Genomic DNA, 15,086 nt, shown 5'->3' with positions numbered 1-15,086 from the left:
AAAAGGAGAAAGTATAACAAAGGTAAATGTTTTATTAAAGAGAACGTGCTGTAGAAAAAAGTAATTAAAAAATTAGCAAAAACTATTGTAAAAAATTAACAATTATAAACAATTTACTATTTATTTATATTCCAAAAAATGTGTTTTCATTATTAAGTATAACAACGTTGATCTTTTTTTTTTAATAAAACATTTATATGAGTCAAGTATCCTTTTCTGCCAGTCCAATATATTTTCAGGAAGATATTTCTAATGGACACATAGACAGACCCATATTCTTTATATTCATAATATGTATATATAAATATATACAGTTTTATCCTTATAAATAAATATATTTAAATATATCGTAATTTATATAACATACTTAATTACATATATTTAATATATTTATTATATTTGTATCAGCAGTGTTTCAAAGAGTCTATCTAGAAGGATTCCACGGTAAGAATACTCTCGGCGGTTTGCCATTGCCTTCCGAAAGATAGCGATCGAAATATAAAATCCGATCTCATCGGACTCGAACTCTCGGGCCTTTAGCATAAAAAGCAATCATACTACTATCTGTGTTATGATCACTACGGTCGAATACACGTTTGAAAACAGTTTTGTTAGACCTCGTCGAAATAATTTTCAGATCTCCATCCAGCTAAATTTCTACACACTTTTAACGGCAAAATCGTTTTTCTACATAGACAAGATTCAAAAAGATGCAATTGTAATTTTTTCCCTCATTTATTACTGAAGCTCGTAGAATCTAAAACGAGTTCGTAAGTCAGCATATCAAGTATCTCAAAATCGTAGAGATAGAAACCAAATCGGAAAATGTCTGTAATGGACGTCGGGTTTAACGAGCCATTCGTTCTCGGACCAACTTGTCGACAATAGCGCAATAGCGACCGCAAAGGGGGGGAGGAGGGTGGTACGAACAATCGAACACGAACGACCGGTCGATGTTGCTAAACATGGTCATTGTGCCGGGTTAACAATACCCCGCTATATCAGCAACATCGGCGTTCATAAGTCCTAACATTCGATCAACAAATCGCGCAGCCGGCCATGAGGCAGCTGAAAAATATCCACGCTCGACCACCGTTGTTCCACATTTGTTTCCCTTCCTGTCGCCAATCTCGCGCGATCCGTAATTTCTCGTAGATATCTTCCCCTCTCCCCCCGCGTCTTCCCACAGCTAGTAAATCTTCGTTTCAAAGCGGAGCTGGACCAGTGAATAGTTGAAATGAGACGCGCGAAATTCGACGCGATCTTCTGCTGCTCCGTTTCTTAAAAGAATAGCTTCTTTGAGCAACTAACACTTTTCTTCACATACACGAGACGTTGGTTTTTAAAGCTTAGTTTAATTCGTTGGTTTAAAAAAAGCAACAACGGAGATTTGTACGATATTTAACGATTAATATAATATTGATTTATACTCCAGGCGCCATAAATCTGTAACATTAATTTTAAATACATTTAATTAAAAATATGTTATATATATAAATTACAATATATTTAAATATATTTATTTATATTACAGATAACATTATGTATATAACAAAACATATATATTGTGTAAACACCGGAGCTAAATTGTAAAACTAGGCTTAAGGTGATGTAACATTAATTTTTCTTTCGGAAAACAATCCCTATTTTTTGTAATGAACATAGAATGAACAGAAGTTTTGCATTATTTTTTTTGTAGCGGATATTTTTATACTGCTTATCTTTTTTCTTTCTTTCAACATCTGTAGATTATAATTTTAACAAAATATAATTTTAACTTTCCAAACGGCAAAAAAAAAATAAAATGTAAAATAAATGTGAGACGTGTGACATTCGGTTCTGGAAGTCTCGCGTCTCTGTATGCCAATCCAGAATTAACGATCGACTCATACGGTTAAATCGAGATTCCGCGAGCGGAGAAAATGGGCACGGGAGCGTCCGCGGAATTGCGGAAGGCTTCGCCATTAAACGGCGGCGGATTCGCGTTCCTTACCCGCGTTGCGTCGCTGGCCGGCGGCGGCGATTCGCGGGATCGAATGCGAAGCTTCGCACGGAGTCGGGGCTGAACGCGAGCGTGCGCGCCGAATTGACGTTTCGGAACGAGCCCTCGACCAATCGCGAGAAACGAACGGCTCGCGGATGCCGCCCCAACATGGCGTCGTGGCTTTCCTTCTTTTTCTCTCACCCTCTCGGTAACGCGTTTAACGCGACATTTTGCTACGGCCGTTTCGTCGATATGTCATTCTCTTAGCGATTCCGGCTCTTTAGTGATCGTCCCTTTCGCGTGCACCGCGAGGAAGCGTATCATAAAATCCGCAAATTGTAATAGAGAATGCACAAATTGACAGGGACCCTTTATACATGATGGAAATAATGAATAAAAGAAAAATTACTTTTGATGAATGTATCTCTTGTTAACAAATTGTATATAAGAACTTCTTTCTTATCAAGTTTTAATTTCAATTTCTTTTCTCGGCATATACTTCTCTTTTCCTTCCTTCTTCCTTTGTTGCTTTTAATTCTATTTAATTCTATTTGTCTCTTGAAATGTTGATGATAAATAATATTGATAAAAGGGAGGAAGCTTTGTTTATTTATTTATAACATTCTTTGTGCGTTATTGTAATTTAAAACAAGAAATTTTTCAATCCGTCAAGATTGAAATCTGTTATAAAATAAATTACGTATTCGTAACTTGCAATTGTAAAATTGATTCAAGTACTTTTGTATTCAAATATATTTATTATTTATTGAATACTTCAATTGTTATTAGATTCTTCAATTATAATTTTAAATTTCCCTTCTTTTTCTATTAAAACGCGTACTAGAATAGAATTTAGCGATTCGTCCATCTTTATATTGATTGGAGAAAAATTAAGTGCGAAAGAAGTTATTTTTGTGCGAATTTGATGCAATATAGATATTGTAAATTGCGATATTATCGAATAATCGTAACTTCATGGTATTTAATCGCGAAAATATGCATGCCATCTTTGACGGTAGTCAGCGATTTCAACGGCACGATCTCGTTCTCTTGACCTTAATTCCTGACATCGATTTTAACTGATGGTTCGAGCAAAACAATAGTTGCCTAATGTGCCTCACGAAACGCGTCGTAAGCGCGATTACATAATGATTCGCCCGTCCGCGACCGACATTCGAACTGTCACTGATTTTTTTTCTGCAAGTCGAATAAGCGTCTGCCTTCGAAATCAGTTTGGCATACATTTTTAAAAATAACCAAGTTGTATTGGGTATAATAACTGAGAAAAACTCTGTTAGAACTTCTCGGTAATCATAGAAATTATCGAAAGAGTTTGTGATAGATTGTTTCAAATGTGAATACGTTACGAGATGCGTTTTTAGTCTGGTGAAAGACGAATTATGATAATTATGGAGCCGTGTTGAGTTTAATTTTAAAATTTAAGATAAAAGATTTTTTGACAGAAACTTTTAAAATTTAAAGTCTAATGTACGTTAAAAAAATATAAAGAAGAATTTAATATGTTGGGTAAAGGACTTTATATGTTTATTTCATTCAACTATTCCTTAATACCTGTTCTCTGTCTAGAATTTAAGTCTCGAAAAGATGCAATGCAGGCTGCGTCCTGATATTCACTGCCAGTACTGAAAATCTATAGTGTATGTAACGTAACCTATAGATTTTCAATAAAACTAAAAACGCATCTCGTAATGTATTCACATCTCAAACAATCGACCACAAACCCTTTCGATAATTTCTATGATTTGGAACGCAGCCACAAAATATTTTAATAAAGGAATAACGTTAATCCTCCTATCTTCTTTTATTTCTTCAAATATTCAATTTTATTGTTCTTTTACAATTGCTTTATTCATCTCATTCTCTTTCTTTTTAAATCAATCACAAAGAATATATATAAATAATCGCAATATGTATACTTCGTTGATAGAATTAACAGAATTATTTTCCTTTCTTAAAGGTTCTAAAATTGTTAGAGAAAATGACGAGAAATCTAGAAAACCCAGCGTAAATATTAAGAGAGAGAGAGAGAGAGAGAGAGAGAGAGAAACACACATTTTGGCGTCTAATGTAAAAATTAAAAAATTAAAAAAGACCGTCAACGCGAGACGCGTCTCGAATGCCGCGGGCGGGCTGGCCGGGAAGGGCGGTCTGAAGTTGGCGCGTAACGCGCGGCGACTCCGCCCCCGACTCCCTTCACGCCGTTCCGCGGTTCGGCGGCGGCGGACGGGCGACCGGCCGTCTCTCTCGCAACGGCATCCAGTCTCGAGCTCGCCTCTCGACACGGTTTCATCTCGTCGCCCGTGTCCGTTTTTTCGTGTCCGCGCGATCGGCTCGCCGTCTCTCCCGAGGTCGATTAGCTCATTATTAGCCGCCGGCTCCAGTTTCCGCAGCGTGGAAACCCTCGCCCCGTTGTTTCTCTCGCGGTGAACGGAGTGACCGATCGACGAAGGGAGTTCGACGATCTATCCCGGAGGATCTACGCCCATTAGCGAAGGTAAACGGCGAATCATGGTTCTTTCGTTTTTTTCCCCCCCCTTCTTTGTCGACGGTGAGTGTCAAATGATTGTCTTCCGTTGTTGTCGTCGGACAATGGGTTAATTCGCCGGAGTGCAGTAAGTGTCAAAAGCGCAAGAGGTACACGTAGCACACGGGAAATGGTTCTGGCGGCAAGGAGCCGAAAGGGTTGTTTGTTTTTCGTAGAATTTACCACGCCGCACGTTTCGGCGGTCGAGACGTTTCCTGAACGCTACGTTTATGCGTTTGAATTAATCTGGATAGATCGATTTGGATTTTTTTAATACGAGAATTAGAATAGTAAGATACGGGACTCTTGTTTCGTTTGACGTGTAAAATAATTTATAGGGTATAGTCACACTGTAAAGAAGAATATGCATTTATAAAGCTACATGAGCAAGTGTATACATTCCACTGTAAATATGGTGCGAATTTCTTGTTGTTCTTATTGTAACTTTACATTCTTTTTTTATGGCGAAGCATAAAAGACAGATCTCTATTATGCCTCGCACGGTGAGCGACGGCGGGTGCCGCGACGCGCTCTTACATATCTGTAATTTCATGTAAACGATATTATTAATCAAAATTATATCAAGGATGAATCATTCAAAAGATTAGTAAAAGATTTTTGAGTTTATTCAACTTGGAATACCATTTCACCGTTGCTCTAAAACATCCCCTTATAATTAAAGACCTTATCTTATCTAAAAATCAGTGTATTCTTGGAGATTAGTGTTAAATATATATTTATATGAAAGAATGAGTTCGCCGCAATATCTAAAAATTTAGCATAGAGATAATTATGAAGAATGCCTAAAGCATAATTATCAAGGTTTTGACATTTTAATAATCTCAGCTTGAGTGTCCTACATAATTATTTTGCTTATATAAGATTAGATAACAAAATCAGTTTACTTACGTTAACTTATGTAAACAAAAAATTTATTCAAGTTGAAGTTATGTTAAGATTAAATTAAATTAAATTAAAAGTTAATTTTGAAAAGTATTATTTATATTAAATTAGTATGTCGTAATTTTTTTAAATTAAATCACTCAAAACAATTATAATACAAATTATTAAATAAATTAACAAAGCATGAAGAATGTTCTATTTTAACTACATATTATAATTCTTGCATTAAATGATGTTGAACCAATAGAATTATTCTCAGCCCTATGTAAAAATTTTTAGACGCTCCAGCAAAATTGTCTTTTCCGTTAAATCACAATTCTCTATTCGTATCTGACATTACGTAGAAAGCTAGAAAATTAATTAAAATGGAAACAAATAATATCGATGCGTCATTTCCACAGTAGATTACGTAGCAATTTTTCTTCGTAAAAATTTTAGAATTGCGTGGTGACGCTAACGTTATCTACTTTCTTTTGAAGAGAAGAATTTGATTGAACAATTCAATGACGGAATGGACTAATACAACTTAATCGGATCGTTTCGTAGATTTATCAGGTCGGAAACAACGGAACGTTGACGGCAGAAGAGACAGAGAAAGAGAGAGAATGGGGCGAGGTATGCGCGATGAATGAAATTCCGCATTATCGCTCGTACGGGAGAAAGAAGTAAATCATCGCCGCGCGTACGTATACATTTTTTTCGGCTATCTCTCAAAGACTTCGCGGTGGCGCGCGAGTTTACAAACTTCGGTTCCGCGATCGGTCGCGACCGATTTGTAGCGGTCCGGACGCGGGCGGCTGTTTACTAAACAGCGAGATAAATATTTCTTCTTCTTTCAATGTAACGCGCGCGCGCGTCTACGAAGATAAGCGGAATTTTCTCCATTTAAACCGCGGAAAAGAGTTGACGTATCGCCGCCGATCGGCGGCCGGCCGATCGGCGCCGCTTGCCCTCTTGCCCGCTCCGAGGAACTCACGTGAATTCCGACTAACGTCAGCGCATCGTCACTTTGCATCGAAACACGCTTCTACACGGACACAAACACACACGCGCGCGCCGAGGCGCGAAGCAATTAAATCTCCGCTAAATCCGAAATTAAAATGTGTGAAAATTTTGCAAAAGTTTAGTTAAAACCCCGATTTCTTTCAGCAGCTCAAAATGTAATGTAAGAATTATATTAGTAATCGTATTCCCTTTTTTCATTTGAACGTTCTTTATTATTTATTAATTAGTTGGATAATTTATAAATATAATTACAGGGGCTAGAAGATGTAGCCACGAATAAAGTGAGTTTTCGCAATAAATCTCTAAATAAATATATAGATTGTATTATCTGTGCTTTCGTTTTTATTAATTTTCGTTATTATTTATTTATGTCTAGCAAAGTATAATAATGTAAGACTAGGTAAGATATCCCTATACAAATGTAATACTATAAGTCAGTATTAAAACGGTCGGTAATTAAGCATTGCTGTTAGTACTTTTAATACTCAAAATACACGTAATAATTACTGATCAATTTAATGTTGCCTAGTATTACATTTTTATAAGGGTAGAAGATTTTATGAAGTCCGTTTTAAATTAGAGATTGGGCCCGAATCTGAAGCCCGAATATTAAATTAGAAATTGAGATTAGAATTTGACCGCACAATTTTTGCACTAAAGAAAAAAACGGAGTTTCTTTATCACATACGCGAGGGTCACTCGTACATAATGAAGTAATTATCGTAATGAGATGCAACTTGGTAAATATAGAAAAATGTAGAGAATCTCCGTATTTTAAAATTTGAATGATCTTGATAAAAAGATTTGTATTAATTTGTTTCATCAATGCGTAATAAATGTACAAGTACCTTGATTCTTCGTAACATTTTTAATCTTGCAAAGTTGAACTCGCGCGCGTATCTCTTTACGGGGACGGGTTTCTTCAGCTTTGCCAATTACAAGAAACAAAATTATTCGAAAATCTTAAGACACTTTTATTACATTGCATTACAATGATACTTTTCTAATTTTCCATTAAAAAAATTTAATTTTTCTTGTAAATAAGATCCCTATTTATCAGATTCTTTTTCGAGACAATTTTGGAGACACACATATACATTCGAGATTGTAAACGCATTAGCAAGAAACCAAAAAACGTTGAGACCTCTGATTAGAACTGTTTACACGTTTCTTATCGCTCGCGACCTCTCGCAACAGACCTTTCGTTACAAACAGAATTACAGCGGATTACGAATTAGCGACAGATCTATAAAAACATAACGTCGCCTACATGTAACAAACACATAATCTAATCGATGGGCTAGGGAAGTTGGGCGGGGGCGAGGGGGAGGGGGCGAGCGGTGTGAGACGATTTCCCGTCAACAGATATATAAATATCTTTGGCCCGGTTAACTGTGCGAATGATTGATAAGGGCGTTTCATTAACTCGCCTTGTAATCGCGACAGGCTGTCCAAAAATTTCCGAGAGTTTTTAGAGAGGCGGCTTAGGGAATCGGCTAAATTAAAGAGGGGAATGACCCCGAAAAATCGTAAACACCGCGATCGGAGCAAAGTTTACGACGCCACGGACGAGAGGCGTCGAGGTTCTCTCTCTTTCTCCCTCACTTTCCGTCGCGAACGCCGGCGGAAGTCCCGATGAGTCCCCGGGGACCCGGAGATCCCTTTCCACCCGGTCGTCACTAAGGGCGCTAAGTGCTCAGCTGTTGCGCGCTCGTCATCCCTCCGAAACCGGCGGCGGCGTGTGAGAGACGCGTCTCGTCTCGTCTCTCGTCCCTCGCGCTGGCCTTCTCGTGAAAATAGTGCATCGTCGCCGACGGCCGCGAGTAGCGTGTCTTGTCGCTGCTCGCTTAGAACACGCTGCAAACCCGAATTTCGATACCGCGAACGTCGTTTTAAACCCCTTCCCTTTCGACAAACTTCGACACGGTGTCTGTTGATAACAGACGCTCCGACAATCAACCTCGTGGACGTGTCCTCTCTTTTTTTTTTTGGTTTTCTTCTTGCCGCATCCCGAGGACCGCGACGAAGTACCAAAGTTAATCTCCTCTTATCAATTGTAAAACTATGTACGTTGAATTATTATTATACTTATTATACTTTGACACCAGCGAATGTGTGATATTTTTGATGAGTCAGCTGACCTGATTCCCGGACGGAATTACGTTAATGATTGCATCAGCTTTTTTTCGATGTTGTGCGTAGATTGCGAGTCGGTCAAAATTGCAGATTACTGATACTTTAGAGAAGTTTTTATGCTCCTCGGCAATTATAGTGTTATAACAATTAACGTAAACTAGATTAATTACTCATAATTTTCAACAATTGTGTACAATTTAAAAAATAATCATGAACTCCATAATATGTTTATATTAAATATATGTTTAAACGCGAAAAAGCTTTGTTGGATTTTTTTTTTTATTCTCTGATTGAATCAAAAGTCAATTTTCATTTTTCCATGTGCATTTCAATATGCATTTACGGGTTTCTATACAATAACAAAAATATATAAAGAGATGCATTAATTTATTATTGCAATTGCATTTATTATTGAAATATAATGCAATATTTGCCAAAAAAATCATAAAAGTTCAATTTGGTCCCATTTGCCCGAAGTTGAGAATTTGAATTTGATCGCCGACACTTATTTTATTGAAATGCGATTTTTCGACACTTGTTTTATTTTACATGACAGTTTACATGAAAAGATTTATTAAATGCAACGCATATTGCACTTTTCCTAAAACGATTGATTTAATTGTTTCCTAATCAATTCTTTATCGCATGTAAACGCATTACAGAAATTTATGGAAGACGTACGTTTGCTCTGTTACAGATTTTCTCGATTGTGTGCTTTCCGATTTAAGGGAACCCTTCGAAATCTGTTCGCGCTCGCGGCCGCCACGAACGCTCCGTCACGAAGATGTAAGGTGCGAGATCGCAGCATCGGCTCTTGCGATGTACTTTCCCGCATCGTATACAAAGGACAGTTTTACCCTTCTTTAACGATATTGCGATACTGTGCGAATTGTGTGTCGTCAGTGTGAAACGAATGTGTTTTGCTTACCGCGAACGATTTCGGGAGCATGAAACGATTTGTTTGTCGCACGACGTCCGAGTGTCAGTGAAACCAGATTCCGGACGATAAACAAATCTTGACTCGATAAATCGGAGAGAGGCATCGTTGTACCCTATCTGTCGAGGCCCATCGTCGGCGGTGCAATTGTGGAGAGCCCGACCGGTGATTGGGTGCAGCTGCAGCAGCATCGGGTAAATGCGACGGCCGACGCCTTTATGAGTTACGTGGACAGATCCAGGATGGTCTCGCACATCATCCCTGTTTCTGGGGTAAGTAAAGAAAAAAGAATTCGCGGCTTAAAGCTCAAAACATTTTTTTAAACAAATTTTGGTAAAACGGATCTGGCAAACCTCAAAAGAAATCGGGAATAAACGATAATAATTAGCGACGCTAATTATTAAGCAGAACTGCTTGACGTTTTTTTTTTTATGTTTTCGGTATCGATTTAAATCGGGCAATATTTAAGATGTACGACGTAATATTTGTGTGTGAAACAGCTCGGCGCAGAGGATCGATTGAAAAACGTTTGCGAAGCTGAATAAGGAATTTAACGTGTTTTATTCGGGAATGTCGGAGTAAAATGGGACGTTTGAAGTGCGTCTGTAATTTTGTGTAATGATAATAAGCAGCTAAAGCAGTGGGCCGTCATTATCCTATCTACATTTCGGCAATCGCTCTTTCTGTCATTCGCTTTTTGATTTTTTTTTCCATAGAGTTTTTCTCTGTTTCGCGGAACGATGCGAAAGGCGATTCGACGTCGTCACGCACGCTCACGTCTTATCTTTCAACAGGGGAACGAAAAAAGAAAAAGAGAGCCGGGGGTCGTGATCTCGAAAATTTCACAACGCAAATCACATCTTCTACGACATTCGCTTCGCGCCAATTTCGCATTATATTTCGGAGCAGCTTCAGCAAGAATCCGTTGTGACCAATCGCCTTAATAAATTCTCTTTATTTACACTCACTTTACACCCTTTTTTCCTTACATCTCGGAAAAAAACACGTCGCTGACTTTGGAGTTATAGAAATAACAAAGAGGAGAAGCACGCACACAGTTAGGATAGAATTTAGATTTATTCGGCGAGGAATTTCGACGTCGCAGATTTCAGCATCGACATTCGCGCGCGGTTCCACGACGTGATTCGATTGAATGGATTAAAACTGGGTTATCGAGCGTGTCGTTTCATCGATCGATCCGCTAGTGCGACGATCGACTTCGCGAACACGATCTAAAAATCGATAGCGACTCTGATTACCGTCCGTTCGTTAGCTCGCTGTTCGACCACCCGATTTCTCAAGGATTTCTCAATGAGATAATTAAGTGCAGAAGAACAAATATTAAAGCTCCTTTATATTCGTAAAAAAATTAGGTATTTTGATCGTTTCAATCATTAAGAGTGTACAGAACAAGATCAATCTTTTTTTAATTTTATAATGAACAATAAATTGAAAGAGGACTATATTAGAAATTAGCGCGATAAACGATGCGCGCAAAATTAAATGCAATCTTAATTGAAGTTTAAATTTATGTACCAATATTAATTATCACATTCCAAATGTTCCAGCTGAATTTCGAGTCATTTTCAGTGATAGAATGATATCGGAGTAAATCCTTACCTGTCGGAGTAGATCCTTATGTGTCCTTATCAATAAATTAATTGTTCATATTGTAAAGAATTATGATTCGATCCTAGCCAACTAGAATGAGAAAAAGACAATTTTTTTTTGTATGTGGCTCCAAAGTTTGTTTATTCTTCTTTTTAGTTGGCTGTTAGTCTATTACCTGCATTAGATGTATCATAGTTTAATAATTCAATTAATGCATTTAATTTTTTATTAAGAATTAAATGAAGGTTCTTTATTATATCTAATTGTTCATGTTACAAACATCGAAGTTACATACAGAGAAATAGTCACTGTAATCACTGACCAAATAGGATGCATCACGGCGATGACTTTGGTTGGGAAAATGTGAATGTTCTGGATGTGAAAAGAATTTTCAACAGTCGGATCATTTCGGAAATATTATACATTAAACTGTAGTAAAAAAAGCAGTCTCAATTTGCAAGCAGATATCGAATGTTTAAACCTTGATTTATATTCCATTTAACAACACATAAATATATATACTTGCTGCCTCATTAATAACATTATTTGACATTGCCTTTCATTTTCAGTGATCACTAAAGTTGTATTTAATTTTGCGCATCATTTACCATGCCGACTTCTGATAACCCTTTTTCAGATTTATTGTCCATTATTTAATGGTCAGAATCTTCACTGACTTCAGTATTATTTATGTAAATTGACCGAAAGAGAGATAGGCGAGTTGATTTAAAAAACATCGGAGTTTCCAAATTTTTTAAATTAAAGAATTTAACGATTTTTCTTATTAGCGCAAAAAAATATTTAATAAATTTTAAAGAAAAAAATTATTCTTTCCCCCCGATACTTTTTTCAACCAATCTTTGATATCTTTTTTTTTTACGAAAATATCGAGACATCGATTATTAAGGATTGGTTTAAATATTTCCTGAGAATATTTTGTTAGTATCACGCGAAAATATCATGCGAAGCAAAGCGTGACAAATGATAATGATACTTTTTATCGACACTTCGATAATAAAATGCTACTGTCCGTCTTGTCGTTGATCCATGTCGATCACTTGTAAATTACGACGGGATTTTTGAATGGTCATGAAAGCAAATATACGCAACAAACATAAGAGGATTGCAATTTTACGATTTCTCACCGGAAACAATAAGATTCGAAATATCTTCGAAATTATTTTTGGTACGATAAAAATTGCATTATAATTTTTTTTTTAACGATCTCTTCCCCCCCCTCTCTCTTTCTTTTTCTCTCATACACATTTAATTAGTACATTTATAAAAGTTGATTTTTTGCATTAAAATCTTAATAGTAAATCTTGTATTTATAAAAATTGCAACAAAAATGTTATTAATATTAACAACAAAATAAAGGGAAAAGATAAGGTATAAAATTAAATCTTTTTGATGTTTTGTTTCCAAGAAAATCGAATTTGTGAAAACGGAAAATAATTCTATGATATTATATCTCATAAAAAATAAAAAAAGAATCAAATACATTGGGCAAAAAAACGTGAGGTATCTGTAATTAATTACTTTTTCGTTCAATGCCGAATTTCGCGACTCGGCGATTCACGAAGCGGCTTAGAAGGCCCGTAAAACCGGATCGCAAATTAACGATCTAGTGAGACCGTAAGTTTCGCCCCAGCATAATACGATGTCACAACACCGAGTAGGTGTTTGTAAGCTTCCGGTGACGGCACTTCAAACATCGCAAGCACTAAGCCAAAAGTCTTTTGGCCTGCCCGCTCTGTTGTCTCTCTCTCTCTCTCTCTTTCTCTCTTTCCTCTCTTCTTCCTTCGAAGGAACTTCTTTACTGTTGCCATTTGTCCCACCGCAATTTCCTTGGTTCGTTTACCTCCGTTGTTCAAACTCTACTACAAGAGACTATGTTTTAGAGAGTATTTTAGGATGACGTTAATTTACCTCGATGCGCCATCCTTTATCGAAGATTTATAACATCCATGTTGTCCTTTTCGGATTCTTCCGTAGAATAACCAATATATCTAACATAAAATCAAATCACTTTTATTGAAGTTTTAGTGAAGTTAAATTATAACTTTCGATATTTTTAGTCGAGTAATAATAGCCCTCGCTACATCATTTGTGTCCGTGATTTGTAATTAATTCATTCATTTGTTTGTAAAAAAGTAGCAGTTATTTAAAATCCTTATGGAAATATAACTTTTATTTATGGATTATAATAATCCATATTTGTATGCTTTTATATTGACTTTATACCAACATGACATCCATATAGAAATTGATTATTTATTGTGCAACGTGAAGTACTGAATAATCTGTGGCAAAATTCCGAAATGTAATGTAAATAATTTTATTAATCAAATAACGTTATAGGATCATGTCCAATATATATGCTTATTTATTAATAAAAACTTACACCTCGCTTGCAAAAAAATTAATTTTCCATATTTGTATAATTTGTAACGTATATTGACTTTATATTAATACGGCATCCATACAGTAATTAATTAATTAATTACCATACGAAATTAATACGATCTCAATCTCGGGAATAATACCGAGGTGCGAACAATTTTCTCCGGAAAAAAAAATGTAAAGAGGACGAGATTTATTAATTTGATGTGGTGATTGGTGTTCTCAGGAGCTGCAGCAGGAGAATGGCAACATGAACTCCTCGGTACACTGCACTCATTCCCTGAAAATCAAACAGGAACCGTTTCAGCTGTCGCCGCCGTCGCCCTTGCCGTCTCTTCATCAAGGTACATCCTCTTCATTACTTCCGTTACGTGCCTTATGGCTTCCACACTTTATCTCTAAAACATCGTGATAAGCCGAGGGGAAAAAGAATCGTTTCGGCTTATCATTCAAGGACATTTTTTTAGTTATCGCCGATTGCGAAAGGGATCTATTAATTAATTTGAAGATACTTTTGTCTTCTATATAGCAGTTACCTCGGAATTGATTGATGAATAAGAAAAATGGATTAAGACAGAGAGAGTAGCGAGATCTTTCCGGGCGAATTCCCGACCCGCGTCGGCGGAAAGAAGCCGAGCGGATTGTCGCTAAAGGCCGCGTTCTAATAATACAAAACTGTGCTCGGCGTCGCGCGAGGGAGGGCCTCTTTCCCGAGAGAGAGAAGCAGGAGAGGAGAGAGAGAAAGAGAGAGAGAGAGTGTATGATATACACACCGCGAGCGGCCCGCGAGAAGAGAGCGCCGATCTTTCCGCGCGGCGTTTAGTCACGCGTTCTCTTTCGCCCCTGCGAGTCTCTCTGTCTCATCCACCGACGAGATCGTCGGCGTCGACGACGCCGCCGCACCTAATTCCGCGGGGCGCGGATAGAAATACCCCGCGATTTATCACGCGGCGACGAAACGCCGTATGATTTAACGTTCGGCGATCCGCGTGTCTTCGTATATATATATATATATATATATATATATATATATATATATATATGTTTTGAGTCGGCAGACAGAGTAGATTTACAAAATTGCGGTCCTTCGCGAAAGAAGTCACGCGTATCACCTTTCCGCGCACTCTTCGGCGGAGTGTCGACTCTCTCCGAGCGGTAATCCGGCGAGAGATTCTCCGGGAAAGGGGGAAAGATTCGTTATCGCCGCGCGGTGCACGCGTCCCAGCGAGAAACGATAATGAATTCGACATCATTTCGACGTCGAATCGTACTATTTCTCACTGGGGTAGCATTCCTCTCATTCCTCCTCGTTGTCGACGGGATATCGAGACGGGCTTCTCGTCGAACGGTGGTCGACTGTATCGTCGCGGTATACGATTGCCCGAGGGCCGAGGCTCGTCTTTCTACGTGCGATCGTCGAGTCGGTCGGTCATAGAAGGAACATTTACGGAGAGGATAATAGAGAGAAAGGAGGGGAGGAGAGAGAGAGAGAGAGAGGGAGAGAACGATAAGCAGAAGTTTCTTCGTCGTCGGGCTCGTGTTACCGGGTCTTTATTATTCGC

General features: G+C 37.7%; 1 protein-coding gene across 5 annotated transcripts in view; it reads left to right on the top strand.

Moving 5' to 3' along the window:
• The window catches only part of LOC105834808 (forkhead box protein D1), a 43,368-nt gene that overhangs the window by 7,683 nt on the left and 20,599 nt on the right, over window positions 1-15,086 (top strand). For 4 of the 5 annotated variants that reach the window (XM_036293667.1, XM_036293666.1, XM_036293665.1 and 1 more), the window contains exons 1-3: window positions 4,163-4,499; window positions 9,271-9,782; window positions 13,751-13,868. In XM_036293667.1, the coding sequence (XP_036149560.1) occupies window positions 9,729-9,782; window positions 13,751-13,868 (172 nt within the window). In that variant the 5' untranslated portion in view covers window positions 4,163-4,499; window positions 9,271-9,728. Of the gene's footprint in view, window positions 1-4,162; window positions 4,500-9,270; window positions 9,783-13,750; window positions 13,869-15,086 lie in introns of those variants that run through there. The other variant, XM_036293664.1, reaches the window with a different exon arrangement.

Source organism: Monomorium pharaonis, chromosome 11 (genome assembly GCF_013373865.1).
Source record: "Monomorium pharaonis isolate MP-MQ-018 chromosome 11, ASM1337386v2, whole genome shotgun sequence".
Classification (NCBI taxonomy): domain Eukaryota; kingdom Metazoa; phylum Arthropoda; class Insecta; order Hymenoptera; family Formicidae; genus Monomorium; species Monomorium pharaonis.
This window is presented reverse-complemented; position numbering and strand designations above follow the sequence as displayed.